General features: G+C 53.5%; 6 protein-coding genes across 6 annotated transcripts; 2 read left to right on the top strand and 4 right to left on the bottom strand.

Moving 5' to 3' along the window:
- Positions 1-1,021: 1,021 nt before the first annotated feature.
- LY79DRAFT_590254 (uncharacterized protein) lies at positions 1,022-1,525 on the bottom strand (the record flags this gene model as incomplete). Its single annotated transcript, XM_060561124.1, is given in 2 exon segments — positions 1,022-1,153; positions 1,163-1,525. Coding segments are annotated over 2 exon segments (495 nt in total).
- Positions 1,526-7,705: 6,180 nt separating this feature from the next.
- On the top strand, positions 7,706-9,943 carry LY79DRAFT_669736 (uncharacterized protein; the record flags this gene model as incomplete). The annotated part of the gene is made up of 5 exons (XM_060563687.1): positions 7,706-8,230; positions 8,288-8,873; positions 8,949-9,047; positions 9,117-9,796; positions 9,914-9,943. The coding sequence occupies 5 exons, from the start codon at positions 7,706-7,708 to the stop codon at positions 9,941-9,943; spliced, it is 1,920 nt and encodes a 639-aa protein (XP_060414255.1).
- A 4,618-nt stretch (positions 9,944-14,561) lies between these two features.
- LY79DRAFT_515376 (RhoGAP domain-containing protein) lies at positions 14,562-17,114 on the bottom strand (the record flags this gene model as incomplete). The annotated part of the gene is made up of 5 exons (XM_060554707.1): positions 14,562-14,839; positions 14,907-16,052; positions 16,105-16,717; positions 16,773-16,826; positions 16,884-17,114. The coding sequence occupies 5 exons, from the start codon at positions 17,112-17,114 to the stop codon at positions 14,562-14,564; spliced, it is 2,322 nt and encodes a 773-aa protein (XP_060414254.1).
- A 3,352-nt stretch (positions 17,115-20,466) lies between these two features.
- Positions 20,467-21,551, bottom strand: LY79DRAFT_515448 (U3-containing 90S pre-ribosomal complex subunit-domain containing protein; the record flags this gene model as incomplete). The annotated part of the gene is made up of 4 exons (XM_060554714.1): positions 20,467-20,648; positions 20,748-20,853; positions 20,978-21,201; positions 21,320-21,551. 4 exons carry the CDS (start codon positions 21,549-21,551, stop codon positions 20,467-20,469), a joined length of 744 nt encoding a protein of 247 aa, XP_060414253.1.
- A 982-nt stretch (positions 21,552-22,533) lies between these two features.
- LY79DRAFT_553971 (uncharacterized protein) lies at positions 22,534-24,325 on the top strand. The gene is made up of 3 exons (XM_060557827.1): positions 22,534-23,465; positions 23,619-23,847; positions 23,966-24,325. Exons 1-3 carry the CDS (start codon positions 22,841-22,843, stop codon positions 24,153-24,155), a joined length of 1,044 nt encoding a protein of 347 aa, XP_060414252.1. The 5' UTR covers positions 22,534-22,840; the 3' UTR covers positions 24,156-24,325.
- Positions 24,326-24,514: 189 nt separating this feature from the next.
- Positions 24,515-26,114, bottom strand: LY79DRAFT_199884 (ras family protein). Its single transcript, XM_060551450.1, has 6 exons — positions 25,733-26,114; positions 25,624-25,656; positions 25,509-25,567; positions 25,270-25,450; positions 24,985-25,217; positions 24,515-24,937 (listed from the first exon to the last, which is right to left on the bottom strand). The coding sequence occupies exons 1-6, from the start codon at positions 25,760-25,762 to the stop codon at positions 24,874-24,876; spliced, it is 600 nt and encodes a 199-aa protein (XP_060414251.1). The 5' UTR covers positions 25,763-26,114; the 3' UTR covers positions 24,515-24,873.
- Positions 26,115-27,201: the final 1,087 nt, after the last annotated feature.

Raw genomic sequence — 27,201 nt, 5'->3', positions numbered from 1 at the left:
CCTGCTCGGAGAGAAGAGAGTGTGGCCTGCAACCTTCCTTTCTGACCTCAGGATCTGCTCCTGCCTGCCCCTTCCCACTTACATCATGCCCAACCTGTGTGCCACCGAGGATTTTTCCCCATTCTTCCCCATTCCTCACCGCGGTTGCGCAATGCACAGTCTAGTCGCCGACTCTTTCCCCCAAACCATACCGGTACCACCGTACTCGACCCAGCCAGCCCGTCCGTGATTGTACATCATCATCACCGCGGGTCAGCTACAGATTACCAGCTACTGCACGACTAATCCCAACGTGGATTTCCGGCTAGGTAATTATCAGGGATCCAAAAAAGTCCACTAACCCTACTTAGCCCGGGCTATCTGCTCCCTCCTCTCTTTCTGCCCGGGCCTGGCCACTGCTGCTGCTCGCCCTGTCTGGCCGCAACAAAGGGACGGGAGCCAACGCACGCAGCGCTGGGCGACACATCGGTTTCACTCCAAGGCCCGAGGGATACGCAGGCTTACGGGGCCTCCTTTCTTTTCCCCATCCAAGGACCAGAGGCAAACATGCCGGATTCCAGACCATGGCTTCCCGCGCGGCCTGAGGATGCCAGTGCACAGCAGCTAGCCAGCCCTACCGAGGGCGGTGCAGGCGAGAAAGTTGCAGCTCGAGCCAAGGAAGTCCGGCAATGCTGAGTTGGCACTGCAGTTGCAAGAAGCACGCAGAGAGAGAGAAAGAGAGATACACCGACAAGAATGACAGCAACCTGCAGCAATGCAGCCCCCAGCAAGGGGATATGGGCAATTCCTCAGCCTGCAGATCCGATCCGGTCGGTTCTCCCATGCTCAAGAGCTAGCTCCCACACAGGTCGCGATACGTACACACTGCAGCCAGCCATGGGGCATCATGGGAAACCGAGTTTTGGATCTCCGGCCCTATTGTGGCGTGCGCGCATGGAACCGTGACGCTGCACTCGAAACCTGTGACGACACGAGCGGAAGCGGGAACGGAACGGGACTGGCGCCATGGGCCGTCCGTCTTTCAACTTTCTGCATCGTCGTTTTCTTTGGTGAAGGGCGGGTCCTCCCCCCTCAACAGGAACGGTGCCGACGACCACGACGGGCTCGTTCCCAAACCCCTCCCGGGGGACAGGGAACCCACAGCCCAGTCTCCCTAGTGTACCGCTACCGCCGTCGCGGACGACGGCTGCAGCCCCCAAAGCCGGTGACACCCAACCGCCACGTCGCCGGCGAAGGGTCCCTCGTGCCTGAACCGTCCCATACCCAACCGCTCCCACCGCCCGTCAGCGCCGCCGGAATGGGCCAGTCGGTGTAAGACAGCCGAGAGGGGCTTAGTTCCTGAGAGGATGAGGGGCGGTGTAGTACCTTTCAAAAGTCGAAACCGGTCTCTCGGTTGGGTTCCAGGACCAACAACGGGCCAATCGATGTCAATTTCGGAACATTCATCTTCGCTCAAGCGATCGGGCCTTCTCCGAATGGCATGACCCACTGCCTTCATCATGCCCACAGGTACCAGCAGTGCCATCTTGTCTGCTATCGTGACTGGCTGGTCTGACGACTATCCCCCTCATAGAGAACCTACCATGGCCACGCTCACCAGCCACCTCTGGATGCATGAGTCGGGAGTCAAAGTGGCGAAGGCAACAACTCACGGTTGTGGCAGACGGCGACAACTTCGAAGAACCAATCCAATGTGTGGCTCTCGCCGGCATCTGACTCGCTACGGTGTCCCGTCGCACCCCACTTTTCGGTCACCGACGCCTCCGGGCGCCAATCCCGAACCGTTCCCTATCTGTATCCGAAGCGTCCAGAACCACCCTCGGTAAGTTTTCATCACGGCAGGGTCTGGTCGGCCCTATTCCGGCCGCCGCACACGGTCCAGGTTTCATTTGCGCCCATACTGCCTAGGCAGTGTGGGAAAAATCCTTTGTTTTTGCTTCTTGAATGAGGAAGGTAGCGGGGTCTCTCAAAGTTTTCTTCCAGAGCCCACCTAGAACAAGTTTCTGCAGCGCCGTCACTTCTCATCACGACAGCTGGCCGCCCGCGCCCGCGCCCGCGCACCCAGTCCCACCCCCTATGAAACTGGAGCGGAAACCTTGGGTATTATTCAGCGGAAACTCTCCGGCCCTGGGGGTGCTGGCCAGAGGTTCTTTCTTGATGCTTTTGGCGCGAGCGGAATGGATTACACGACGAGATCCAATTCGCCAGCCACCCTAAAAGTGTACTCTCTTTTTCCTCTTCCTTCTCCCATTTCTTGTCCTGGCTTTTGGTGACTGGGGCTTCAATGCACGGAGTGCGAATGTGCGGCTGTTACAGACTTTGCACGCCTACCTGCAGAATGTCCATACCTCCTCGCGAAATCCATGACCGTCGACATGCAGCGCTAAAGCACGACGGCCCAGCAAGTCCGCTTGCCCGCCCATGCACGAAATGGCCAGTCCCCTCAGAGCACGCTCATGGTCGAAGCGAATGGAAGAGCAAGAGGCGAGAAAACCAACCGGTGTGCTCCCTTCACCGACTCCATGTCTCTCTACACGTGTATGAGGCTGCCCAACCCCCCCGGACCTGCATACCAGACGTGCATCAAGACCCCACCGCTTTTCCGCCAGCTCACACAGCTCCCGCATCTGCCACCAACCTCTGTACTAGTGGCCTGTGGTAGCTACTCTCTTTTCCGTCTCTTTTTCCCCCCTCGTGAGTTTGGGCAGTAATGTTGCCTGGGTGACGGCATGGGGGGGTGGTCTTGCAGTTGGGAGGCAGGCGGTCGAGAATGTGATTGCTGCTTTGAGAGGGTTGTGAGTCATACGAGGAAGCGCGCCCTGAGTGCGAGAGAGAAAGTCGGTGATGCAGGCCTTCTGGGCTTCAATGTTCGGCCGAGATCAAAGTGTGAGGGCACCTAGTCCTTCACACGCGCCCTGCATGTGTCCTCTTTGCGTGCCTCAATGCAATACTGCCAATGCCCGTTGTCAGAGACTGGACCGCCGTGGTTCATCAGGTCTGCGGCTCTGTTAATGGCATTTTGTTATTAGCTACTAGCTCGCAGCACTCAATGACAGCAGCACCAGCGTTGGATCCTATATCATAGGTATCATCGCAAAGATCACCTACAGGGTTTTCCTAAACAGTCTGTTGAAGTTGTCACCTCGCGCGAGCAGCAACTTCCATAGCTCTAGAGGGCAGAACGGCTCCTCTGCCTTGGTGCGTGGTATAGGAAGCCAAAGGTCTGTTTAATGGCCATTATTGTGCAACGGCCTAGAACTCGGAGCCTTTTTTTTTTTTTCTTTTCTACTTCCGCCTCCCCTGACTAAAGATGAACAAGACTTAGTAAACAGGTAACAATTGTTGTATCCGAACTGGCAGGAGGAGGCAGGATAGCAGGGACTATTTGGACGAGCTTATCAATTTATACTCAGATTAAGGACTAAAGTGCAGCTGTCAACCTACCCCAAACCCCTTCATGACAAAGATGTTGATCATCAATAGATTTGGTACGAAAACAAGTTCAGAATCTTGTTCATCCACTGGTTAGGATAGGGAGCTAATCCACTAAACCCGAATATCAAGGTTGTTATGGCAGAGGACAGCCTCAAGGAATTATGCCCAGGCCTCCTCCCTCAAAGAGAAGTCGAGCGCGTCAGGTAAGCCCATCTAACAAAACATTCAAGTGGACTTGGGGGTCGTTACGAACAAGTTAGGAGCATCTTCAAAGGGAAAGACAGAGTAGAACAAGGCAACGTGGGATGGACAGCATTGAAGCATTGAAGCAATAAGGTAAAAGGTATCTTGCTTTTTAGAAACCACAAGCCTTTTTATCAGGAGTTCCTGATACCTAAAACTGCACCATCGCTGCACCGCTCACCGTGAGGATGCGACTTTCTGCTTGTCTTGGCCCCTTTTCTCGTCACTACATGATTTTGACGCTGCAGCCCCCGAATCTCACAAAGCCCCTGATGGAACCGATGAAACCGCCGCGGAGTTATATTCCACGGGTTGCATTTGTTTCCCTGTATACAGTTGAATGGATATAATAAACGCCGGACAGGAAGGTAGCCGACCCCTTCTCCAAGCATCAATGCGCACTTTTCAACAACGAAGCGTAACTTTTATAACCCGTCCGTTGACCATAAAATTACTTCTTGGTTGACAGTACTTGGCAGCAGCTACTGCTTCTGATATCTTTCTTAGTAGTTGCATGAACTGCGGTGGAGGCTTTTGGCAGCACCCATACTGCTTGAGTCTGAATGGCCGCTTCCCCGATTAACTGAGAAGAACAAGTTTTGCTACATTGAATTTAACACGTGAAGAAATCGTCTAGCCCCTGAATTCGCTCCAGAGAAGATTCACGCAAGGCTTTAGACAACAGTTGTAGGGCCGCTCCCCCAGAGTTCCCTACTCAAGTGGACGGACGGAGAGAAGGAAGGGCTACCAAGGGACACTATGGAGTTTCACCCTGTCGGGAAGACGCTCGCGTTGTATGGGATATGAGCCGAGATTTTCGGGTTTCAGTAGCTCCCACGAGCGAATGGGACCGCACAGTTAGAGAACACGCGCCACATGAGTTGACGACAGAAGTCCGCGAGGTTTTATCTGCCGACGGAAGAAGAATGATGCCTCCATACAAAACTGCGACTTAATTTTTATTTCTAATTTTTTTGGCAACGCCTTTACGCTGCCGATCGCAAAATCAAGAACAGCCTCAGAACTCCTCACAGCCAACGATTTGGATACACACACAAGTTTTAAGTATGGGGCTATCTTGGTTGGGTGAAATAGAAGTAACAATTTGATTTATCTTTGCCTGGAGGGGGGAACCTAGATACAGGATACGTGAATTCACCTGCTTCAGGGCGTGACTGTGATATATTATGATGGCCGTGAACTGTTCAGGGTTGATAGCAATGCCTGAAGTTCCAACAATCAGAAATTCTTTTTCTCTGGCGGTGATACATAGTTATCTTATACACAAAGTTTCTATCTACGATATGGTGCCGCTGATCTATTTAGTCTATTCACCTAATCGGTTGATTGGTCCGTCTGGTCCCGTGGGTTGTAAACCACCCTTTCTGTCGCCCCTGTGAGCTGTGCTGTGATCTTGATCGTAGGCTGAACGGCAGTGCAGAAGCTGGTGTCTGCTTGCCTCGTATTAAAGTACTTCTGAAGGCCTTAAGTTTGCTTTCTGATGGCGAGTGTACAGAGACCTGAGCCATGTTGAACCTTCCGCTGAACCGGAGACCGAGCTGCTATTGTAAGATAGTGTATGAGTCCAGGCCATGAAGTTCAACCAAACACGTTGATCAGTCTTAGAGCTGATCTGCTCTAGTACATTAGGCGAAAGCTTTAAAGATGGTCTATTCGTCTAAGCTAAGCATTCTCCACAACATATTTTACTTTGGTATAACCATAAATACCGCTGTTAGCCCTCGGTGTATCCGTATTTTGTCATGACAGTGTACGTAAATAAAAGCGTAAGCAGGGGCTTATAGCTTTGTTATGTTTGTACAACTTCTATTGTTCGCATATTCGGCTAATTATTACTCAGCCAATCTCGCAAGACAACGAAGAATGACAAGAGAAAGGGTTAGTGAGGTCCTATTGCATCTTTCTCGTCTTCTGATAATATAAATAATCTGTTGAGTAGTGTGTTCTTAGATACGTCAGATGACGAACGGACTGGTGCTACGATAAGAGAGAAGAAAAACGTCTAGCTACGTGTACTGGTCGGTCAGGAAGGAACGTGACTACTGATGAGGTTGCTTTATGTGAAGCCACTGGCTATTAAATTCACTGCTCTCGGAGTTTGATCGTATTCTTCGACATGTAATGGTTTCTAATTGATTAACTCGGCTCGACCCTGAACTCGACACCGCTATTCCTACCCATCCTCCGTGCTTTAGAGCCCTCTCACTACAATCGCAGTCATTCCAGTCACAATCAGAATGTCTCCTACGCCCGCCCAAACGCTACGTTCTGAAGAACATATCTGCTGCGACCCGTCCAAATTCATCAAAGGAGCAACACTACCGAGATCAAAAGATCTAGAACACCTAAATACTTGTACTCATGACCAGGAGCTGAGCTCTTCGTGCGGGCAGTCCCCGGATCGTTGCGTGACATTACGTTGTGCCTAGGAACAGGCGACGGATGTTGAACGTCCGATATATGGAGTAGAAAGGTCGAAATGCAAGTATAGAACCTAGACAGTGCCCTTGGGCTGTTTACGGGAGAAACGATTCCCTCCATGAGTAACAAGACTGCCATATTGTAGAATTTGGTGAATCGTGGAGAATCCGCTGCAAGGGTCTCTCAGAGTCTCAAAACGTGCCAAGATCGAACCGGAAGTCAGCATCATGTGGTACCGACACCCCGGCAACCAACTCAGCCGGAAGGGTACAGGTAGAATGCCAGAGCAATTTGGTCGGCGGCCAGTGGGTTAAGCCTATTTCGGAATATATTATGTCAGCGCCAGCAAAAACAATATTCCGACTTAACTGACCAATGACAAGGCCAGGATTCAGAAAGTTACATAAAGTTAAAAACTCCTCAGATTTAAGCGATTTAAAGTCAAGGCAAGAATTACTTGGTACACACACCCGCAAGACAAGACCGTCCCGCGTAATGTTGAGTCATTGAGTGGAACAGAGCAGAAAATATCATGGCTGATCGCCGCTCCGGAGATCGAGCAACGCTTTCGAGGCCGAACGCTTCGAGCATCAATAACGACAAATGGACAAATTGATTGGGTAATACTGCAGTTGCTGATAAATAATGACAATGTGCGAGGAATTTGGGGTATGCATGCATAGCCACAATTATGGTGCATGGCTGAGGGGGGAGGGGCCGACCCCCTTTCTTCCCGTCCACAATGTCCACTAATAGTGCCACCGTTTCAATCTTGGCGCCATTCAAGGTGTTAAAATCACTCTGCAGTTGCTGAGATATGATATCTCCAACGGCTTGCTGTCATTAATGGCTACTTGCGCCTCTGTTCAGGGATGGCTGCAGTCTCCAGTACCGCGGAAGGCGGCAGGGCGCCCGATGGCGCCTTGTCTGGACCGCGCGATTGTCTCTTTCCCCCTAACAATCACCATTAATTCGTCTTCGGGCCAAGGCTCTCTTCCTATACGTCTCCCCTTGTTCTCTCCGGCTCTATATGGTATGCATGGGATCACAAGGATTCTTTGATTGCTCTGTGATACCACCTACCTGCCCCATCCATACGCTCGCGTGTGCAAATGAGGACGGTTAAAAGGCTGATCATGCCGCCAGCAGCAACTGGAGGCCCAGCCGTACCTACGGTGCCGGGGAGTCCCAGTTAATGTTATCTCACCGCGAAGGATTACGGCATATTGAACCATGGTAAGATGGTGTCTTTCCTTGTTTGCCGTCTTGGCAACTTCCTTAACCGACTGAGAGCTTCTCCACAATGTCCTCTCACGGTGCGTATCCATGCTCTGGGCATGCAGTATCAAGGAGTTGTATGAGGACAGATGGGCTAGATGTAACGGAAGATACTCCAAAAGGGAATGCCCGAGCAACGCCAAGTATTTTGCACTCAAGAGGAAATTGAGAAACTTGGGATACTCGTTTATAAGTAGTGCTGCCCAATACTTGGGCTACCACTAGACTTCTCGAGGTGTCTGCGAGCAACCCATTCCTTTCACTCCTTTGTGCTCTACACTCTACGCAACTACGATCGTTATTCACCATGTCATTCTTTCGCCAGTCCAGGTCCCAGCCTCGGTGGCAAGGGGTCGCAACTGCAGCCGTCCTCATGGCGAGCTGCGTCACCAACGCCTACGTCATTCCGCGCGAGATCAAGCCATCTCAGCTGCTGGAAAGTTATGACTATGTCGTTGTGGGAGGTGGAACGGCAGGACTGACTGTGGCAGACCGCCTGACCGAGGACCCGGAAACGACTGTCTTAGTCCTCGAGGCCGCTGGCTGGGGCAACATGGCTGACAATCTTTTGGTTCGCACCTCCGAGAGAAATACATCTATAATTGACATGCTGTGGCCTGGTATCCAGTCTGTGCCACAGCCCAACTTGAACGGAAGGATTGGCAACGTCTTGATTGGTCACCAAGTTGGAGGCGGCTCGTCCATGAACGCCATGGTGAACATGCGAGGCTCTGCAGAGGACTACGATCGCTGGGCTGCCCTGTTCGGAGACGAAGCTCAGCAAGGCACTGCTGACTGGAGCTGGGATGGCGTCTTGCCGTTCTTCAAGAAGGTGACAAGAGTGCCCTGGACTGGTTGCTAAGATACCGAGCTAACTATCACATGAAAGGGCCTCCACTTTACTGCGCCGCCTCCGGAGCTGACCGACAACTTCGATGGCGTCAAGTTTGATGCCTCCTACTGGGGAGATTCTTCTGAGATCTATGCCGGTTGGCCTCGGTTCTATTACCCAGGTGTGAGCCCACTCTTTGAGGCGTTCAAGGAGATCGACGGCGTCGAGTTCCCGTCCGACAGTGGTGCTGGGAAGGCAGGTGTTTTCTGGTTCCCCACGCTCATGGATCCCCGGACTGTCACGCGCTCCTATGCCGGCACTGGTCACTATCTCAACGTCAACGCTACCCGCCCTAACTACCACCTTTTGATCAACACCAAGGTCCGCAGGCTTCTAGTGGACGATGAGCTCTCTGCTACAGGAGTCGAGTTCCCGTTGGGAGACAACACCCTGCTCACCGTCAATGCAAAGAAGGAGGTTATTCTTTCTGCCGGCACTGTCCACACTCCTCACCTCTTGCAGCTGAGCGGTATCGGCCCCAAGAAGATTCTTGAGGCTGGAGGTATTGACGTGCGCATCGACCTACCCGGTGTTGGCCAGAACTTCCACGACCACCCCAGTCTGTCTGGGGTGAACATCACTCGTAAGTGAGAAGAGCACCTCATAGCTTGAGGAGAAGGAGCTTTGATGAATTTGACATGCCTGACCCATTGTATAGTCTCAAAACTCACGTCGATCCACCCGAACCCGCGGGATCTGGTGGAAGGAAACGACTTTAAAAACTGGGCCGACGAGGTGTGGGCAGCTAACAAGACCGGTCCGTATTGCCCATTTCTATCTGCGTGTGTTCTACTGAGGCTGACGTTGAACAACTCGCACCACATAGGCCCATACTCCATCTCACTCACCAACCTGGCTGGCTGGCTCCCCTTCACCGTCGTGTCGGACAAGGCCGACGAGCTTGCCACGAAGCTGGAGCAACAAGACTTTGCCAGCCTGTTGCCGGCCGACGCCGACGCCACTGTGGTCGCCGGCTTCGAGGCGCAGATGAAGATGCTAGCCGCCCAGATGCGCTCCAAGGACACGGTCTTCACCCGTTTCCAGCTCATCGCCGACCATGGCGCGCAGGGTCCTGTAGGGATGCAATCCTTCAGCCGCGGCACCATCAACATCAACACGACCGACCCGCTGAATACGGAGCCCGTGATCGACTACCGCTCCCTGACCAACCCCCTGGAGGCTGATTTCTTCGTTGAGTCGATCAGGTTCCTCAGGCGCTACAATTTTGAGACCTCCCTGGCCTCTGAGTTTGCTCCGGTCGAGTACGTCCCCGGCCCTGACGTCGTCTCGGACGAGGACCTCAAGGCCTACATCGCCAGCGCTATGTCGCCGACCGACTACCACCCTGTCGGCACAGCATCTATGCTGCCGCTGAAGTTGGGAGGTGTCGTCGACCAAACCTTGCGTGTGTACGGAGTCAAGAACCTGAGGGTAGTTGACGCCAGTGTAATGCCCATGGTTCCCTCTGCCAACACGTGCCAGCCTACCTACGCCCTGGCTGAGAAGGTGAGTCGGTGCCCGGATATTTCATCCATCCATACGTCTTTCCCTGGGCTCTTTGTTATCTCCCTGCCACGTAACCCCTACTACGGCTTTGTGCTAACAGCATCTTGCGAATTGCAGGCAGCGGAAATCATCAAGCAAGGCATCTAAGCCCATCAAACTATAATCTTAGCCAAAACCACTAATGCTTATTGCTACTCGTAACTCTTCATACGGATATAAATACAGGACAGCTGGTGCGGATAGATGAATCTTTGGAACATCTGGAGGTAATCTAAATGCTACAAGTACTTACTTTTGTAGTGTTCGCCCGTAGAAGGGGTTTTCTTGTCTTCTTCTTCAACGCAGCCCTACAGTCATTAACATATAGACCTGTCCAAAATGTGTTGCGAATCTCATTTGAATGCCTGATACATATTGATCAAGGCAGCCCTCGCTATATTCACACAAGCAAATGCTTCCCCAAAAGGTTCACTGCAGCGATTCTTAAAGGTCCCCAGTCCTCCGTTTAATCCTCGTCAATGGCGAAGACCCAAAGTAATGAAAACTAGGGTGAAGGAATGCATTGCAATCTCTAGAAATACGGATGCCATATCCCAGAATATGAACTGCGCAACACGAGTTTCTATCCCAACGAACACGGAAAAATCACCTCATCGGGGTGGTCGTATGTGGCAGTTTCCATACGATATGCCAGCTAAATCAATGTGCCGAGCTGGAGTGTGGAGCGTTGGAAAAGAAGATAAGCATAGTAAGGGACCATGGTTGCGCATTCACAATAGCGCCAGGGAAAACCCGATGTTTCAACTTTGTTCCCTTTTATTGAACTACGATGCTGGAGTTCCCAAAACCTGAGACGACCGGTCGTCTGGTTCCTTAGCTGCTGCGTACACCAGCTCTTTTGCACAGTCCAAAGCACGACTTCAAAGAACTGATGTTACGGATGGTTTCGAATTTCTTGTGTGGCCTGTTGTCTTTTCATTTTGTTTTATTTTTTAATCTTTTATGACCACCGCAATAGCTAGGGGCTTCATCGAATACACAGTACCGTTGTGTTGGTTGATCAATTTGCTCCTAGCCCGGCTTGTCTCGGCCGATGCAAAAAAAAAAAAAAAAAAAAAGGAAAAAAAGGAAAAAGAAACCCCCCCCCCCCCAAATACCCATTCTATTTTAGTAACTGGGAGCGGCTGAAAAGCTCTGCAATAAATAAGTCCGAGAGTTGTTCCAACCTGAGCACCGGTACGCAGCTAATCTCGCTTGTTACGTAACACTCTGTTCCTGGGGTGTCTCTCCATCTGAGCTCTCATTGGCCGCCCGGAGCATTCTTCAGCCCTTGGGAAGCCCCCTTGAGTCATGTGAGCAAAGAGGTTGCCTGAAAATTCGGGCCAGCAAGACGGCCTCCATAGGCCTCCTCCAGCATCTATATAAACCTCGTCTCGCTCCGCCTCCCTAAGCTTGAGTCTTTTTCTTCTTCATACTTACCTTGTCGCGTGTTCCCGAGCTCAAGATTTCGGGAATGCAAGGAGGGAGGCCTGCATTGCACATCGCGGTGTCGACCTCCTTCGATTGTCCTTCGGGGCCATCGGCGGCGGAATTTTTGATTTTTACCACCAATGGTACCACCTTTTCATTGTGCTGGTCGCTTTATGCGATCGTATGAAGAAGAGATGCATGTCACAAACGGGACGGATTGTTGGCTTGCCGTTGTTCGCACATGGCCGATGCGTAACGGAGGAAAAAGTCTACGTTTGGTGATGTAGCCTAAATTGAGAGTTGTACCACCCCTCTTCCCCGAGAGTCCCAACAGGTCGGCCAGTTGCCACACGCTCAGGCTTTTGGAACAGGATATTTACTGCCAGGTGGCAACGGCCCGCGGCCCTGTGTGTAGATGTCTTAGGCCTGTGTGACTCAGCGGTATCCGTTCTTTCATTCGGCTAAACAGTTAGAAAGGAGACGACGCTTTATACATGTTGAGAGGGCCTTTCATAGCAGTTTACCCGTGCTGTGCACAGTTTTCAGAAACAAGCCATACTCACTCAGTCTTCAAACAGCCTTGTTCTGATGATAGGCATGATCATATAAAGGCGGAATGCATACATAAACCATTGGTTTACTCATTATGTAAAGAAACAACAGGCTATGTTAAAAAAAATAAAAAATAAAAACCCCCCAACAAGCTTCAACACACTGAGGGCGAGCGGCTTTAATCAGCCTTTCAAAGGGTTTTCGTCTATGGATGGACCCAGCTATACGAGATTGGTCAGTGATGGGGTCTTTCTTCGTCATGTTCTTCTGTTACTCCTTCCAGCAAAGAGTATATGTTGAAGTAAGCATTGATTCTCTTATTCACAAGCTCTTTCGAGCTTCCATTGCAAGCGAGGCAACCTCCTCTCTAGGTCCAGCCCATGGCCCGTGTCAAAGGAGCCATGAGAAGCCCATCCAAGTTGGGCGCCAGATTCTCGTGGTTCCAAACACCGAGCTCCTTGTGTCTCTGGTCTTTTGGCCAGCCGTCCGTCGGCCATTTGAACCGTTGAACCTGGACGTCTTCGAATCCGGTCTCGGCCATGGTGCCCTCGAACCGGCTGACTTCCTCAAAGGGAGAACCAAGAACTGCTGGCACCTCGAAGCGCAGAGTCGGAAAGCCGTCATGAGGTCGCAGTCCTCCGTGAGAGTGCCATTGTCTCATGCAGGGAAGCCATCGACATCGTTGAGCTCAATATAGCCGCCAGGGCTGGGGTTACTACGGAGACTTGGCGAGTTGCAGTAGTGAATATTCCAAGGGAACCAACTCAACGCATCGCTTGAGATGTTTCTGCCAGTCGAGGAAGCGAGGCCTGCCTGCACACCGGCTGATTAGTTTCCGGACTCCAAGATCGAGGCCAAGAGGTTTTGGCGCCAACGAGTGAATACCACCCACGCTGCTCTCCAACAAGCCGCCGTCCGTAATCTAAAAACGTGTCAGTATACATAATTCGGGACAGGTCAAACGTCGTCTTGCCACGTCGGCCTCAAGGATATCTTCAGTTCCATCCGCAGTAGTTTGGGGCACCTCTGCAATAGGCTCGGGTGGATTAGCTCCGGTCGTCTTGGCGATCGTTGCGCTGTTGTTGGGCGTTTTCTCTTCTCCCAGAACAACGGCACTACCTCCATCCGTGAGCCCCGGACCCCGTAAAGTTATGTGCCCCTGGAACCGGGGGCTAGATCAGACTCGCTACGCGGCGATTTGCCCATTTTGGGAGTCATGAGCTGTTGGTTCGTCTTGTGCTACCCCGTCAGACATGGAGGGGTTTCCAGAAACAGCAGCTGGCTGGCGGAAGCGGATGCGCGACCCTTCTTCCGATGATGTCCTCCCCCGTTACTTCACGGCGGGGGTGTTGTATATCCTCCACATGCAAGGATTCATGGCCAGTCGAGGGGGGGTGGGGGGTTCCGTACCCGAGCAGTGGCAAAGAATCCCGTTGAGTCTACTGGACACAATATGCCAATTGGCCAGTCTGGTCCTAGCCGTGGCCTCCTACAAAACGAGACGACCTCAATCGTATGGTAGATCTATGGCGCGTACGTCTGAGCCCGGCGACGAGTTGTATTGAACTGGAGGGATGAAGCAAAGGACCAGCTTCCAGCAGACTTTTGCACACATCCGGCCGTGTCCAGCAAGGTTCCCCGAGAGCCGGGAGCAAGGCTGTCTCCATCTAGCACGGTTTAAGGTGCGGTGTTTTCTACGACCTTGAGTGGCATGTTCAATGGGGTTATTGTAGTTGGGGCTTCAGTCACGCCGTCGCTTACGTTCGACACGCCGGGATCTTCATGGACGGGTGAGCTTGGCTAGAACGTGTATAGAGGACTGGATCCCAAATCGATGGAATGTTCGATACCATAGCACGGCAAAACGCTCCTGATTGGGGATAAGGAATCCCAGATTCAACAGTGCTCTCGCCGGACGGAGCAGATTTTATCTGGGAAGCAACAGCTTTGACGGACGAGCACATGGACTCATTCCCAGTGTACAAGCAGACAATAATATCTCGGTTCGAGGTGTAATCAGATTGACCCAAGTTGCGGGAACAGCAGAGATGCAACAAGTGTACTGCGCTTGCCTCTGGTCGCTGGCGCATGCGAGAGCTTGGGGTGGCTATACGATCAGGCGGGAAGGGATAAAAGCGTTGAACCATGCCAAGAAAGACACAGGAAACCTCTTTTACTAGGTAGTTATCGTTACCTCCCGCCACAAATGCTACCTAGAGCCAGACGCCTTGCGACCCTCACACCACCTTCTCCTAATGTCTCCCCCTTTGCCCTTCGCGGACAAGGAGGATTGTTCAGAGACTGAGAAAAAAAAAAGCTATGCGAAAAGAGAACTCGACGAGGGCGCCGCATATGACGCGGCGCCGCGCTGTGCTTCGCTTCGATTCTGAGCAGAAACCTGGTATCCCTGAAAGAAGAAAAAAAAAGACAGAATATTCCCCCCCCTCCCCCCCGGCAACGCCGCCACCGCCCTTGTTTTTCTATTTCACTCTGCCGAAGACTAATTAGCCGCTGATAGGCATGTATGCGTGCTGTATAATGGCCATAAAGACCCGCCAGCCGCCAGACGCTCATTATGTGCCGGTAATACATGGGTTGTTTGTGTATGCTGAAGCCTCTTCCATGTACAGACCCGTTAACTCTGGGATGAAACAGGGCAAATGGGAGGTTTGCTCGTGCCGCTACGCTTGTGGAGAAACAATGACGCTAATGCGAGTGCAAGCAATGTCCATAAGATGGCCGACTACTCATCGTCAAAGATCTCATAGGTGTTCTGCAGGATCGTGTCGACGACCTTGATCTGCCACCCGGCATCGGCGATGCTGGTGGACGGGTCAGTGCCCATGACCGTGGGGCCGAAGATAACCGACAGGTTGTGCGAGTTCATGCGGTTGATATGGGAGTTCTCCATGATGCGGTGGAGATGCAGCGTCAGCGAGCGCAGGGTGGCGTAGTTGGGATCGGGCAGGCTGTTGATAATGGCGTGGAGGGAGTCTCGGCGAACGATGTCGTCCTCGAGTTCTGGCAATGATTAGTAGAGCTCATATGGGAATACATATATAAAAAGAGAGGAAAAAAAAAAACTCACTAGCTGCCTCAATCAGTTCGCTGTGGTGCTCCGTGGTGAGCAAGGGGTTAGGGAGGTCGCGCAAGAATTGTTTCAACAGGCCGGTGACACTATTGACGTCGTGGTAGAAGTTTTCGGGATTCCTAAAGTCCAGGAGGGGGTTGCTCGAGTCCGTGTCGAACATGGTCTTGAGCTTGTTGATATGCGTCAATGAGCCAGACTGTCGGTAGATACCCTCAACACCGAGTCCATAGAGATCCACTGCCTGGATACACTGATAAACCACCATCGGCACGGGCAAGCCGTCTCGCTCATACAAGCGAGTGAGGCTTAGCCCGAAGACGGGACTCGCGGCAGTCGGGGCTGGCCCGGGAGGACCGGAAGGCGGTTTGTTGTGCGAGGGGTATCCTCCAGCTCCGGGAGGGGGCCCCTGTGGAGGATACTGCTGCATTGGGTTACTCTGTCGCTGCTGCTGAGGCGGCTGGTATTGGCTTTGCGGCGGCGGCGACGCTGGTTGCTGCTGCTGCTGTTGTTGGGGAGGCGACTGCGAAGTCTGGAATGGCAGAGCTCCGAGCTGCGGTGGTCCTTGCGATGCCATGGCGCCTCCATTGTATTTCGACGTCACCACGCCCGAGTTGCGGTTTGACTGGAACTGCTGTTGCTGGCTAGGCTGGTTAACCATATTATTGGCGCTGAAGCTGCGGCCGTGTTGCGACTGAGGGGTCTGATGTTGATGTTGAGACGACGGTCGTTGCAGTTGCGGTACGGGCATGTTCGGCGGCGCAAAATCCCGAAGAGGCTCGACGGGCTGTTGAGGACCCCCTGGTCTAGCAGGAGGCGGCATCTCTCGTTGTTGTTGTTGCTGCTGATGTTGACCCTGACCAGGTGGCGGCCCCGAATTCTGCAGCACGTTCGAAACTGACGCATTGGACTGATGGCCCATTGCCGGGTGGCGGGCGGTGGCCAGAATCGGGTTCTTTTCGTACTTGACTTCGCCATTGTTGTTTGCCACCCTTGAGTAGTGAGAGACGAGGTAATCGTGGAGGTCCTTTTCGTTGTTGATGGCCATGACGGCCTCGCGAAGACTGCGCGACCCCCCCGAGCCGTGCCCCTTGATTGGGCTAATGCTAAGACCGTTGCTTAGGAGCAGCTTCTCATTGAAGGACGCTGCGGTTGCGTTAGCTCTGTCAGGCCCGTAAGACGACGACACTCGACCTACCAAACTTCTGCATCTGAAGCGCCAGGCCCGAATCCGTTTCCTTGACCAAATCCTGAAGAGCGGAAATGGCCTCCGGTCTTGTCCTCGCAATCAGCTCCGCCTTCTCGCTCTGAAGCGTCTGCACCTTGGATTGGTAGTCTTGATCGGCGGCCTGGGCCTTGCGCAAAAGATCCTCCTCGTGTTGGGGTCCCGACTTGGACTTGAGACTGAACATCTTGCCGCTGTTCCTGCTGGTGTCGCCGGTGCGCGCGCGGTCGTATTCCTCTGCCAGACTGTCGTACTTGGCCTTGGATTTGCGCATCGCGGCCTCTAGCTCGGCCACTCTCTGCTCCGCCGCCAGGCCGTTCGCCTTCCACCCTTTTCTACTGCGCTCCGCGACGGCGGCGAGCTCGAGGAGGTCGTCGTGCATCATCTGTAGTGATTGGGCGAACTGGGAGCCGTTCTCGGCCATGCGCTCGTGGATATACATCATTTCGCTGTAGGCCTGGGCGAAGGTGCCTTGTCGGTGATCGGGCTGGTGCATCGTCTCCTGGCTGATGCGGGACAGCTTCTTGAGGGAGGAGGAATGGCTCTCTTCGATGTGCGATCGCTTCTTGAGGAAGAGGGCGAATTCCTATAGTTCCGTCAGCAGCTGTGGACGCGGGGCCGTAGGAGCAATGGCCGCTCACCTTGGCAGAGGCGATGCTCGCCTTGAGCTGGTTCAGCATGGTTGCGACTCCGATCTGGGCCATTGTCAGCGTATTCGGAAGAGTTTAGGGACAAGCAGGCGACGGCCTTACGTCTGATGACAGTACATCCTGTACCTGGCGCGAGACCTCGGAAGTAGGCGCCGAAGCTGTCTCGGCACCGGCGGGCGCGTCGCCGTTGGACGTAGTGACCCCCCCATTCTGGGAGGGAGGTGTTGTTGTTATTTCCGTGGTTCCTAGTGACATGCTGCTCGTCCTGTCGCGCTGTTCGTTGGGGGAGGGCAAGTTGTCGTCCTCGGAGGGGGAGGAGCGGAGGTCGGCCATTTTGAGAGGTCAAGGAGAGTCAGGCGACCCGGCGCAAAAGGGCTCGAGTAGGTAGCACGAGATGGGAGGCTCCAGCTCAGACGGCGGCAGCCAACTTTCGGGGATGGGACGGGCCAAGGAAGCAAGCGGCCAGGGCAGGCGTCGTTTGGAGCTGAGGGCGTGAACTTTGTTTGGGTGCAAGACGGGTGAACGAACGGATTCGAGTTACCAGCTTGGAGGGGGCGTGGTTAGGTGGAGAGACAAGGGGTGAAACGGAGGAGATTCATGCGAGAGAGATGCTCGAGGATGGCTTGAATGAGTTGGTGGACGAACAGGTCGTCCGATATGACGGGTTGATCGGCGAGGTAAGCGATTGGGTGTTGCGCGGGTGGGAAATGTGGCCTTGGATACACGGGCGGACGTGGGATGGTGGTGCGCTGTGCGAATACACTGCAGAGCTCAGGTCTGGTGACCGGCCGTGGGAGCACACGGAGGACGGAATAACGTGGGACAATCGACACCAAGAGGGGGGAAGACCGTGGGGGAAAGCGACGATGGCGGACCGGGGTTGATGTACTGTACTATGTACTACCATATGTAGGTACGTCAGGGTCATGGACCGTTGATGGCGTCGAGGTCGGACGGACTGTGATGGTCGGTCAACTCGACGGGGCAGGACGTGAAGGCGCTGAAGAAGGAAGCTGTACCAAAGAAATAAGAAAAAAGAAAAGAAAAAGAAAAAGAGAGTTGATCTGGAAAACGACAAGAACAGGCTATGGAATGTCTTGGCTGGGATGTTGGGACGAGACTACCGAATGGCAGTGCGCATTAGCGTACAGACAGAGAGACACGTCAGGCAAGGCAAGGCAAAGAATGCGGGCCGGCCGCGTAGTCTTGGCCAGGCGCAGTTGAACATCCTAGACGAGGGGGGGGCTGGTAAGACCTGAAGAGACGAGCGAGCACGGCCAATGACTACAAGGTGAGAGCAATACGGTATTACAGCAAGAGGTGACGACTGCTGCTATGCGCCTTCACGACGCGTAATTGTGGGCGACAGCAGCATGTCAATCGTAAGGCAAAAGGGCCAGTCAGGTTCGTCACGGCTACTTTTTTTTATTTTATTTTTTTATTTTAATTTTGAATCTTGTTTATTCTTTTACGTTACCTACTGCTGGCCATGCCCGGACAATTGGTCTCAGTGTTCTGAGTAGAGAAAACTCCAACAGAGGCCAGCATTTAGTTCAATCAGGTCGAATCAACGTCCCTCCACCGCGCCAGTCAGGCCAGTCAGTCACTCTTGCAGCCGGCCTCGGCCGCCCCCACAATTCGGGCTAAAACGAATAAACCGGGGCAAAGCACGGCGGCCCTCGAAATACACAGAGCTCACACCACCGCCACGTCTATCATCGGCAGACGGCTACGTAATTAGCAGTACTGCGAAGTAATCCTCTTGGAGCCTAGCTCCCCCTCTCCAGTCCAGGACGAGCACTGTCTTCGCTGAAGAAATGGCCACTCGACGAACCCAACCCGCATCGCGTCGGCCGAAGAGGCTGTATCTAAATAGAGGTGGTATCCGGACCGTAGATTTCCGCTTGAGACTTGATGCGTGCATCTCCCCCGGATCGAGTGCCAACCTGAAGCACCCCATCCAGCAGATCACCACGAACCGACGCACGGAACACAACCGCAACGGTGCAGTTGCCTCTAAGACCAGGTGGCATCGCCAACAATCCAAGAGAGGGGGCAAATGGGAAAGGGCCAAGGCCTGACGGCCACGCTCGCTCCCCATAGTTGAATTCGGATGCTTCGGGTGAATCGCGAAACCCGTGGATACATACGCCTGTCTCAAGCGTCTCAAGGGGCCCCCGATTTTAATTTTGATTTTCCATCTCGTCCTTTATAGTCCGAGTCGATCATCTCTATTATAAATGCACCACTATCGCAAGGTGTCTCCAAAGTATGCATCGAACCAAAGTCTCCCTGGTGGGTGGGAGTCGTCCCAGACTCTTCGTACCAACGTTCAACGTCTATCGTCCGGTTTCTACTTTACCTGCATTACCTTGATGCCACTCGTTTATTAACGCCCGCCGATGCTGTGACTCAGTCCACGGCAACAACTCCTACAAATCCTCCCATCTCATGCAACCCGGCAAGATACCACCAAGTTGACCAGTAACAACCTCGGCCGGTTCCCAATACCCTCTCTTCTCGAACACCACAAGCTTGTGAGTCCACCGACACACGCCGGGCCCCTCTTATCGCTCCCAAACTGACCCCTCGACGTCGATCTTGGGCAAAGTGTGTCACGCCAGTCCCCGGCCCCGTCCCCTGTTCCGCGCCCGGCCTGTCATCTCACATCGCCCGGCCGAATGGAAGCATTCACCTCCTTCACCAGTGTAACCGCAGATCTGGGAATCGTCACGCACCCTGCAGCAAGCCTCCAAATGGCCGTCTCCCCTTCATGCGGAATCTTCGGCCCCGATTCCCTTGCTCCCCAGTCTGCTATTGCATTGGGGCTCCTCAGACGTCCCCACGGCCCACGTTCGTCCGGATTCGATTTAATATTAAGGTGCCGGATCAACGAGATGCCAGGCCAGGGGTTGGATAAGTAAGACACCCCCGATCGACCCGGCGTCGGCTCCGACCACGCAACCCCTGCCCTCGAGATATGGGCTCCTCCGAAATGCTCCAGGACCGCTGAGCACCGTCGTGATGTCGGGACCTGATATACATACCCGCCGCCTCGCCGTCGTCGTCATTGGTGGTTACCCTAAGTGACGGTTGCATGCATGGCCCCTGTTCTCATACTTCATGGCGCGGCTCCCTCGCGCGCCCATGTGCGCAAGAAAGCTGTCATCCACCACTGGCCCTTTAGCTTAACAATAGGAAACCTTGACGGATGATGCCGTGGGAGCATATCTCCCAAGCCAAACATCTCCTCTGCGTCCCGGTGCAAGCGCATTGAACGGTCACCCATCGCCGACGATGATCTGCCATGCCGCCAAGAGATACAATGGTCATCGGTGTCTCAATCACAATAGCAAAGGCTTTTCAAGTTAAGAGAAATGGAGCGGCATTTGAACCGAAAGCGGCTTCCCCCGTGGACTTCAATTTGCCCTGGCGCCTAGCCAAGCACTTTCATAAGACGACCAGGAAACTACTGGTATGGGCTCGCATCATGTTTCTGTGCATTACTTTCCGAGCTCATCCCCCCACTCTTCAAAACCGCGGACCTCAAAGCCGCGCTATGCAGTCGGATTGTTCGCTGCTCGCTGCTCGCTGCTCGCACCTCCGCCCCTTCCAGTCAATGAGACTCTCTGCCCGTAGGTTCTCTCTTCTTCGTGCTTTAGACAACTTCTCCACGCCTCCCCACCTAGTAGAATAGTAGGTCCAAATGCTTCTTATCGTCCACATACCGTTCCTTGAACTCCTGCCGCGTCAGCCACCTCGCGAGCGGCAGCATCGTGTCCTTCATGTCCATGACGCCGCGCTTCTTCTGGTCAATGTGCGACGCGTCCACCACGATGCGTTGCAGCTTCTCCAGTGATAATGCCCCTTTCCCCCCCTCGTCCGTCAGCCTCTCTACTAGCTAAGTAAGGGGGTGGGGGTTGCCTCTTGTAGTAAAGAGGAAACAAGGAGGGCAGCGATACTCACCATTCTCGGCCAACTCCATAAGCCTCGCCGGCGTGCCGACTGCGATGCCTGTCCGCGTGTTCTGCAAGAACTTGACCTGCTCATCCACCTTCATGTGCTTTGCGAACTGCAAACCTCTGTTAGACTAGATCTCATCCCCGAAACAAGAATGGGGAGAAAAACTCCCAAAAGGAACAACATGGCGCTTGTCGATGCGTAGAACAACCGGGAGGCGAGAGGCGCTGACTTACAAGCTTCGAAACGGTGTTCTTCTTAGTCTGAAACTTCCTCACGGCGCGCACGATGTCCGCCGCCCGCAGTCCGGCCCCGGCGACGATGATGGTGTGCGGAGTGCCCTTCTTCTTGGGCGCCGCGCTCAGACTTTCGGGCTTGTCGGCGAACTTTTCCAGGAACTCGGGCAGTTTTTCTAGGGCTCTGGGTTCCGTCCAAGACGTTGTGTCCTTGATGGAGTTTGCTGCCGTCGTCTGTTAGCCATGTTTCACCGATACTGGGCTAGTGCCATCCAGCCTCTCATCAGAGAGTTTCCTACAGCCCCTAATGTCAGAGGCAAACGGAGATGGATGAGAACTCACCTGAGATGGACAGGTCGGACACCTCTACGGGGCTTAGATCCGTGCCGAACCGGGCAATCTTCTGCGCGGTGTAGTCGGCGAGTAGCTGGTTGTCCATGACGGCGAAAGCTTCGTTGATGCCCAGCTCGCTGTTCAGGAGCGTCTCGTCGACGTGGTACGCCGACTTCTTCTTCTTCTTCTTCTGGCCCTCGCCGTCCTGGCTCGGCGCCGATCTCTTCTTGGGGTTGGACATTGTGGATGTGATACAGTTTCTGGCCTTTTTAGTCGATGTCTCTGGTGAAGAAGCGCTGTCAGGTTGTGTGACGTTGAGCGACAAGTCGGATAAATGGGTATCGGCGAGGGTGAGGATTGGTGTTGTTGAACGTGAGCTTGCCGCCCATGAAAATTTCAGCTCGTGAGGAAAAGTCAGTTTCGCACTGTGCATCGCCGGCGGAACCACCGAGATTGCGCCTGGGCTGGCAGAGCGGTACTGCTGAGATTGACCACTGCAGCGCGCACAGTGCGCTGAAGCATCCGCTGGAACCAGCGCTAGAAATCCAGCTCTTTCCCTGGACATCTGCTCATGGGCTCTCACCCGCACATCAGCTTCTGGTTGCCCATCATGAGGATCATTTCTGTGTCTCTAGAGATGCTGAAAGATCTTTAAATCATAACTCGCTTAATTTTAAGGTGCTGCTACGTACTTTTCTGTCGGTCAGATAGATGTCTGCGTCCTGATTACCTTCATAAAGGTGTCGTGTGGTTCCTCAATCTGGAACTGCGTTTCCGTCATGCACGTAGACATCTAAAATATACAAAGTCCAGTCACTTGATAATTTAATAATGTAAATATTGATATGATAAGGGAACTAAATCATATAGGGCCTCTGCCAGTGCTTAATTGCTTTGCTCCCGTGCTAATTTGCTCAGAATATCTCTAACGCCGTGTAGATGTGGTATTGGAGCTCAAACAGCTTCAGCAACGCTAGGTAAGGTAACACCACTACCTCAAGTTGAAATACATACATACCCTGATGCTGACTGAAATAAAAGAAAAATCCACGATATGCAGTGCAACCACATGGAAAGCCACATCCTAGATCTGATGCCCGCTGGCCATCTCCGTGGTGCCGACCCGGTCAGTCGCCCCACCAGGCTGCCGAACTGGCCGTCGCACACTATTACGTGCCGTCCAGTCCGCCGTCCTCTTCTAAGCCAGAGTCGGTCGGTGCAGACTCCGTGCCAGCGAGAGGCGCCCCCACTAAAATTTTCAAAACTCCCTTATCTCCCCACACCGAAACTTTTTTTCCTGCGATAGGAGCAAAGCCTACCAGTTCCTGGGCAACAAGTCTGAAATATTTTGGTCGGGCGTCTTTTTGCTCCACAGCCTTAATTGGGAAGTGCGATCGGGTTTCCGATACCCAGTTCCTCAAGTCTCTTCCCTTCTCCCAGCAGAACAATCAATTCTCGCAGCCACAACTATTCTTCTTTGCCGACTCTTCTTCTTCACCCTCCTCTCTCTTGTACCTCCAAGCCGCAAAAATGGCCTCCGCAGAGCTCTCTTCCAAGAAGCGCAAGCGCGCCGAGGCCACCGCCGCCTCCACGGACGACGCCGTGACCAAGAAGCCCAAGTCCGAAAAGAAGGAGAAGAAGGAGAAGAAAGAAAAGAAGGCGGCCGATCCCGAGCCGGCGACCGAGTTCATACCCCTCGAGGAATCCAAGGCCGAGAAGAAAGAGCGCAAGCGCAAAGAGAAGGAGGCCCGCAAAGCGGCCGAGGCCTCGACAGAAGACCCAGCCGACCCCTCGGCCATGGACGTCGATCCCCCCGCCGCTAAGGAGGACTCCAAGAAGGAGAAGGAGAAGAAGAGCAAGAAGTCCAAGCCCGCCGCCGCGGACGACGAAGACAAGACAGAAAAGAAGGAGAAAAAGGAGAAGAAGGAGAAGAAGGAAAAGAAAGACAAGAAGGAAAAGGAGGCCAACGGCGACGCCGCTGCCGCTGCCGTCGCCGCCGAAGAGAAGCCCGCCAAGTCGGAAAAGAAGTCTAAGAAGTCGAAAAAGTCCAAAGACGAGCCTACCGCCGAGGCTGTCGAACCCGCTGCGGCAGCCGGCGGCGAGGAAGAGACCCCAGCCGAGGGAGCAAAGAGGGAGAAGTACATTGTCTTCGTCGGTAAGCCATGCTGTCCCTCCCCCTTCCCTGCTCCGGCCTAGGATTCAAAATTGCTTCGAGACCGTCCTCGTCGCTTCCCCCCAACCTCCCGCAAGCCCAGATGAGAGAATTTCCCCCCCTCCTCCTAGTACTGACGCGATTGATGGTGCCCAGGTAACCTCCCCTACACGGCCAACAAGGAGTCCATCATGGCGCACTTCGCCGCCTACAAGCCAACTGCCGTCCGCTGCCTCCACAAGGACGGCAACCCCAACATCTGCCGCGGCATTGCCTTCCTCGAGTTCTCCAACGGCTCCAACATGCGCACCTGCCTCGACAAGATGCACCACACCGAGTTTGACGACGGCCTATCGCCCGCGCGCCGCATCAACCTCGAGCTTTCGTGCGTGCCCCCGTCTCATTAGCCCCCTGCCAGACTCTCTATTCAAAAACACTCCTCTTTCTTCACCTCTCAAACCTTCGTACTACAATAAAAAGCACATGCTAACGAACCTATTCAGTGCTGGCGGCGGCGGCAAGAGCAAGTTCCGCAAGGAGAAGATCAAGGAACGCAACGCCCACCTCAACGAGAACCGCGCCAAGCGCTTGCAGAAGGAGGAGGACTACAAGAAGCAGCGGGCGGCCCAGGGCGGGGTGAATTCCCAGCAGGACAGCATCCACCCGAGCCGCCTGGCCATGATGTATCAGTAGACGGTGGGGATTCTGCCTTGTATTCCACGGAGATTTGCGGTCGAACTTCGGGTCAGGGCTCGACTTGGGCTTGTTCAATATTGGATACACCAGGAGTTGTGGTATAGACGGGCTATGCAGTCTCACTGGACGGACCAGCACCAGGTCTCATGTTAGATACCCAGGGATATTTGCAGTAAAAGTAAATTCTCAAGGCGAAGCTCGTATCCCTTCCTAGCCTACTGTCTAGTTTCCTCCGTGGAAAAAAAAAAAGTAGTGTCTTTGTGAGAGTGTGTACTATCTACAGAAAACTTGGGATATCCTTGTGTAATGAGATGCAAAGCTTGCCTGCTACCAACGTCCATTCTCCCCCTTGCGGTTGTCATATTCAGTCTTTTCCCAGGCGAAAGAAAGAGAGAAGCGACAACAAAGCATATTCCATTCGTCACACCGCCGCAACGTATCTGTGATACATAGCCATGTCTGTAACAAGGCCAGGCAAGGGAGGTAAGCGAAATCGAATAGTTGGGGTCGTTGCGATCTTCGCAGGATGAGCTGAGCTGAGCTCTCTGCAGTGTGCCTCCGAAAGTAGTGTCGTTCTTTGAAATAAGCGCAAGGCACAGAGACGTGCAACATGGTCCAGTCTTAACGGACAGGTAGCGAAGAACTGGTTGTGTAATCCACCTCTTTACACCATTTCCAATATTAACCTGCAACGCTGAAGATCACTTGAACGCGTTTACAAAATCGTGCACTTGGACTTCTTCTTCTGCTGGACGACAGGTCGGGGGTTCAAGACGGCGCTAGAGGCTTGTCAGCTGAATTCTCCTAGCCATGGCGTCAATCTTACCGAATGGCCTCGTCAAAAACGCTCTTGAGATTCCTCTGTGTGAGAGCGGAGCATTCGAGGTACTTATGCGCCCTGATCTCCTTGGCACAAATCAGGGCCTGGTCGTACGAGACAGGCTCCATACGCTTTTGGCGGAGCGACTCGAGGGTGTTGGGGTCCTCTCTCAAATCGAGCTTGGTACCGACGAGAATGATGGGAATGTTTGGTGCATGGTGATCGATCTCGGGGTACCACTGCGCATCGTTAGTGCTGATTTCCGCGTGGTGAGACTGCAGGTCGGCATACCTTGGCCTTGACGTTGTCAAATGATGGCGGGCTGACAATAGAGAAGCAAATGAGGAAGACGTCGGTCTGGGGGTAAGAAAGAGGTCGCAGTCTGTCGTAATCCTCCTGACCAGCAGTATCCCACAATCCCAAACTAATTGGCTTTCCGTCGACCATCACACTCGCCGAGTAGTTGTCGAAGCTAGAAGCTGGTCAGACCTGGCCTAACAAGATTTGCGGACACTGGTTCCAGTACTTACACAGTAGGGATGTACTCGCCAGGGAAGGCGTTCGTTGTATAGGAAATCAGCAAGCATGTCTGTAAGAAACGTCAGTCACAGGCATAGAAGGACATCGTTTTGAAGGAGGGCTTACCTTTCCGACAGCACCGTCACCTGTCACCACACACTGCGAGATGAAGCCGGTTAGCATTTGTGCTCCATTCCACCCAAGTCGGTCGATAGCGACGGCCGGCGCGACGCACCTTCAGGGACTGGACTCCTGGTTGAGCCATTTCTGTAGTATTTTGAGATGGCGACGTGAGGTTGGATTCCACAACAGTTGTTAGCGCGAATAGAGTTCGCGGGTTAAGAGAGGCGGCGTCGGATTGGTTATCGATCCGAGAGGGGAGTCTGGGAGATCAAGTGCGACGCAAGGTTGCTGAGTGGCTGGAAGAACAGGGGAAAACGGCAAGCGGTTCTCTGGCGGCGATCGCTCGGAGATGCTTAGTAGTCCTAGGGACTCGCAATTACGGATGGCAGCGTAGAGTGCTTCGGTATACAGTATAGTATGATTGTACGAGGCGAGTGGCCTGGCAGTCGTGGCGTGCCGTGTTGTGTCGAACAGACCGAGCGATGACAATATTCAGGTAGCAAGAGCAGACGAGACAAGGCAGGAGCGGTCGGAGAGACGATTGGTTTCTGTGTATCTGTTTGACAGCAAGGTCAGGTCGGGTAGAACAGAGCAATAGGTTGAGGTCAGGTACAAACAGGTGGTAGAGCAGAGTTGGAGTGGTGGAAAATGAAGCAGACACACTGCGCAGCAGTAGCAAAAGACAGTTGCGTAGTCTAAGCTCTGGTGGGCTCCTGTGGCTGCATAAAGAGTCGAGGTCAGAAATGTTTTGACACAGCGGAAGGGATTAGTGCCGCAGGAGGTGAAGCTGGAAGGGTGATAACGGTACCCTGTATATCTAACCTTCTTCTCAGGCAAAGTGGGGATGGGGGCAATTGGGAAACCTGAGGGAAGGGAAGTGGAGGGGTCGGGGGTCAGGGTGGGCAGGGCAGAGGCGGTTTAGAGTCGCAGAGAGAACGGTAGAGTCGTTGTGAGGTGCAGGGAAAGCACAGGTACGGCAAGGCAAGGAGAGGTACCTCGTTGTAGGTATGATAGGTAGGTATCCGTACAAACAGTATGATCAGGCCAAAGGGACGCACAGAGAGACAGAGAGACGGACAGGCGGACAGGGTAGGGCAAGGGGATGCCGACAGGATGGGGGTGGGTGGTGTGTCGAAGTGGTGGGAGGTAGTAGAGGACGACAGTACAGGACAGGGCACAACACACACTCACCAGGATAGGTACGATCTGCGTATGGAACGGCGAAAGAATTCGGTATCGGGATGTGCTGATTGAAAGCGCCCAACCACGGCAATCTTGTTATTGAAGAAGAGAGGATCTGGAGTTTGTGATCAAACAAAGGCAGAAAACTCGGGCAGTGCGGTGGCAGGGCGGTGGAAGCAAATCGGGAACGGACGCCGCTTCAAGAGTGGTGGACGGGCACGAAGAGGAGATGGCGGTGGATGGTTGGACGACGCGAGAGAGCAAGGGAGAGGGGAGAGAGAGAGAGGAAAAGAGGATCCGATGCAGTACGGTACGATACAGAGCATACGGGTACGGTTGCAGGCGACGCAAGGCAAGGCAATGTACTCTGTATGGGCGGCCAATGTACCTAAACACGCG

Source organism: Colletotrichum navitas, assembly GCF_030913465.1.
Source record: "Colletotrichum navitas strain CBS 125086 chromosome Unknown LY79scaffold_29, whole genome shotgun sequence".
Classification (NCBI taxonomy): Eukaryota; Fungi; Ascomycota; class Sordariomycetes; order Glomerellales; family Glomerellaceae; genus Colletotrichum; species Colletotrichum navitas.
This window is presented reverse-complemented; position numbering and strand designations above follow the sequence as displayed.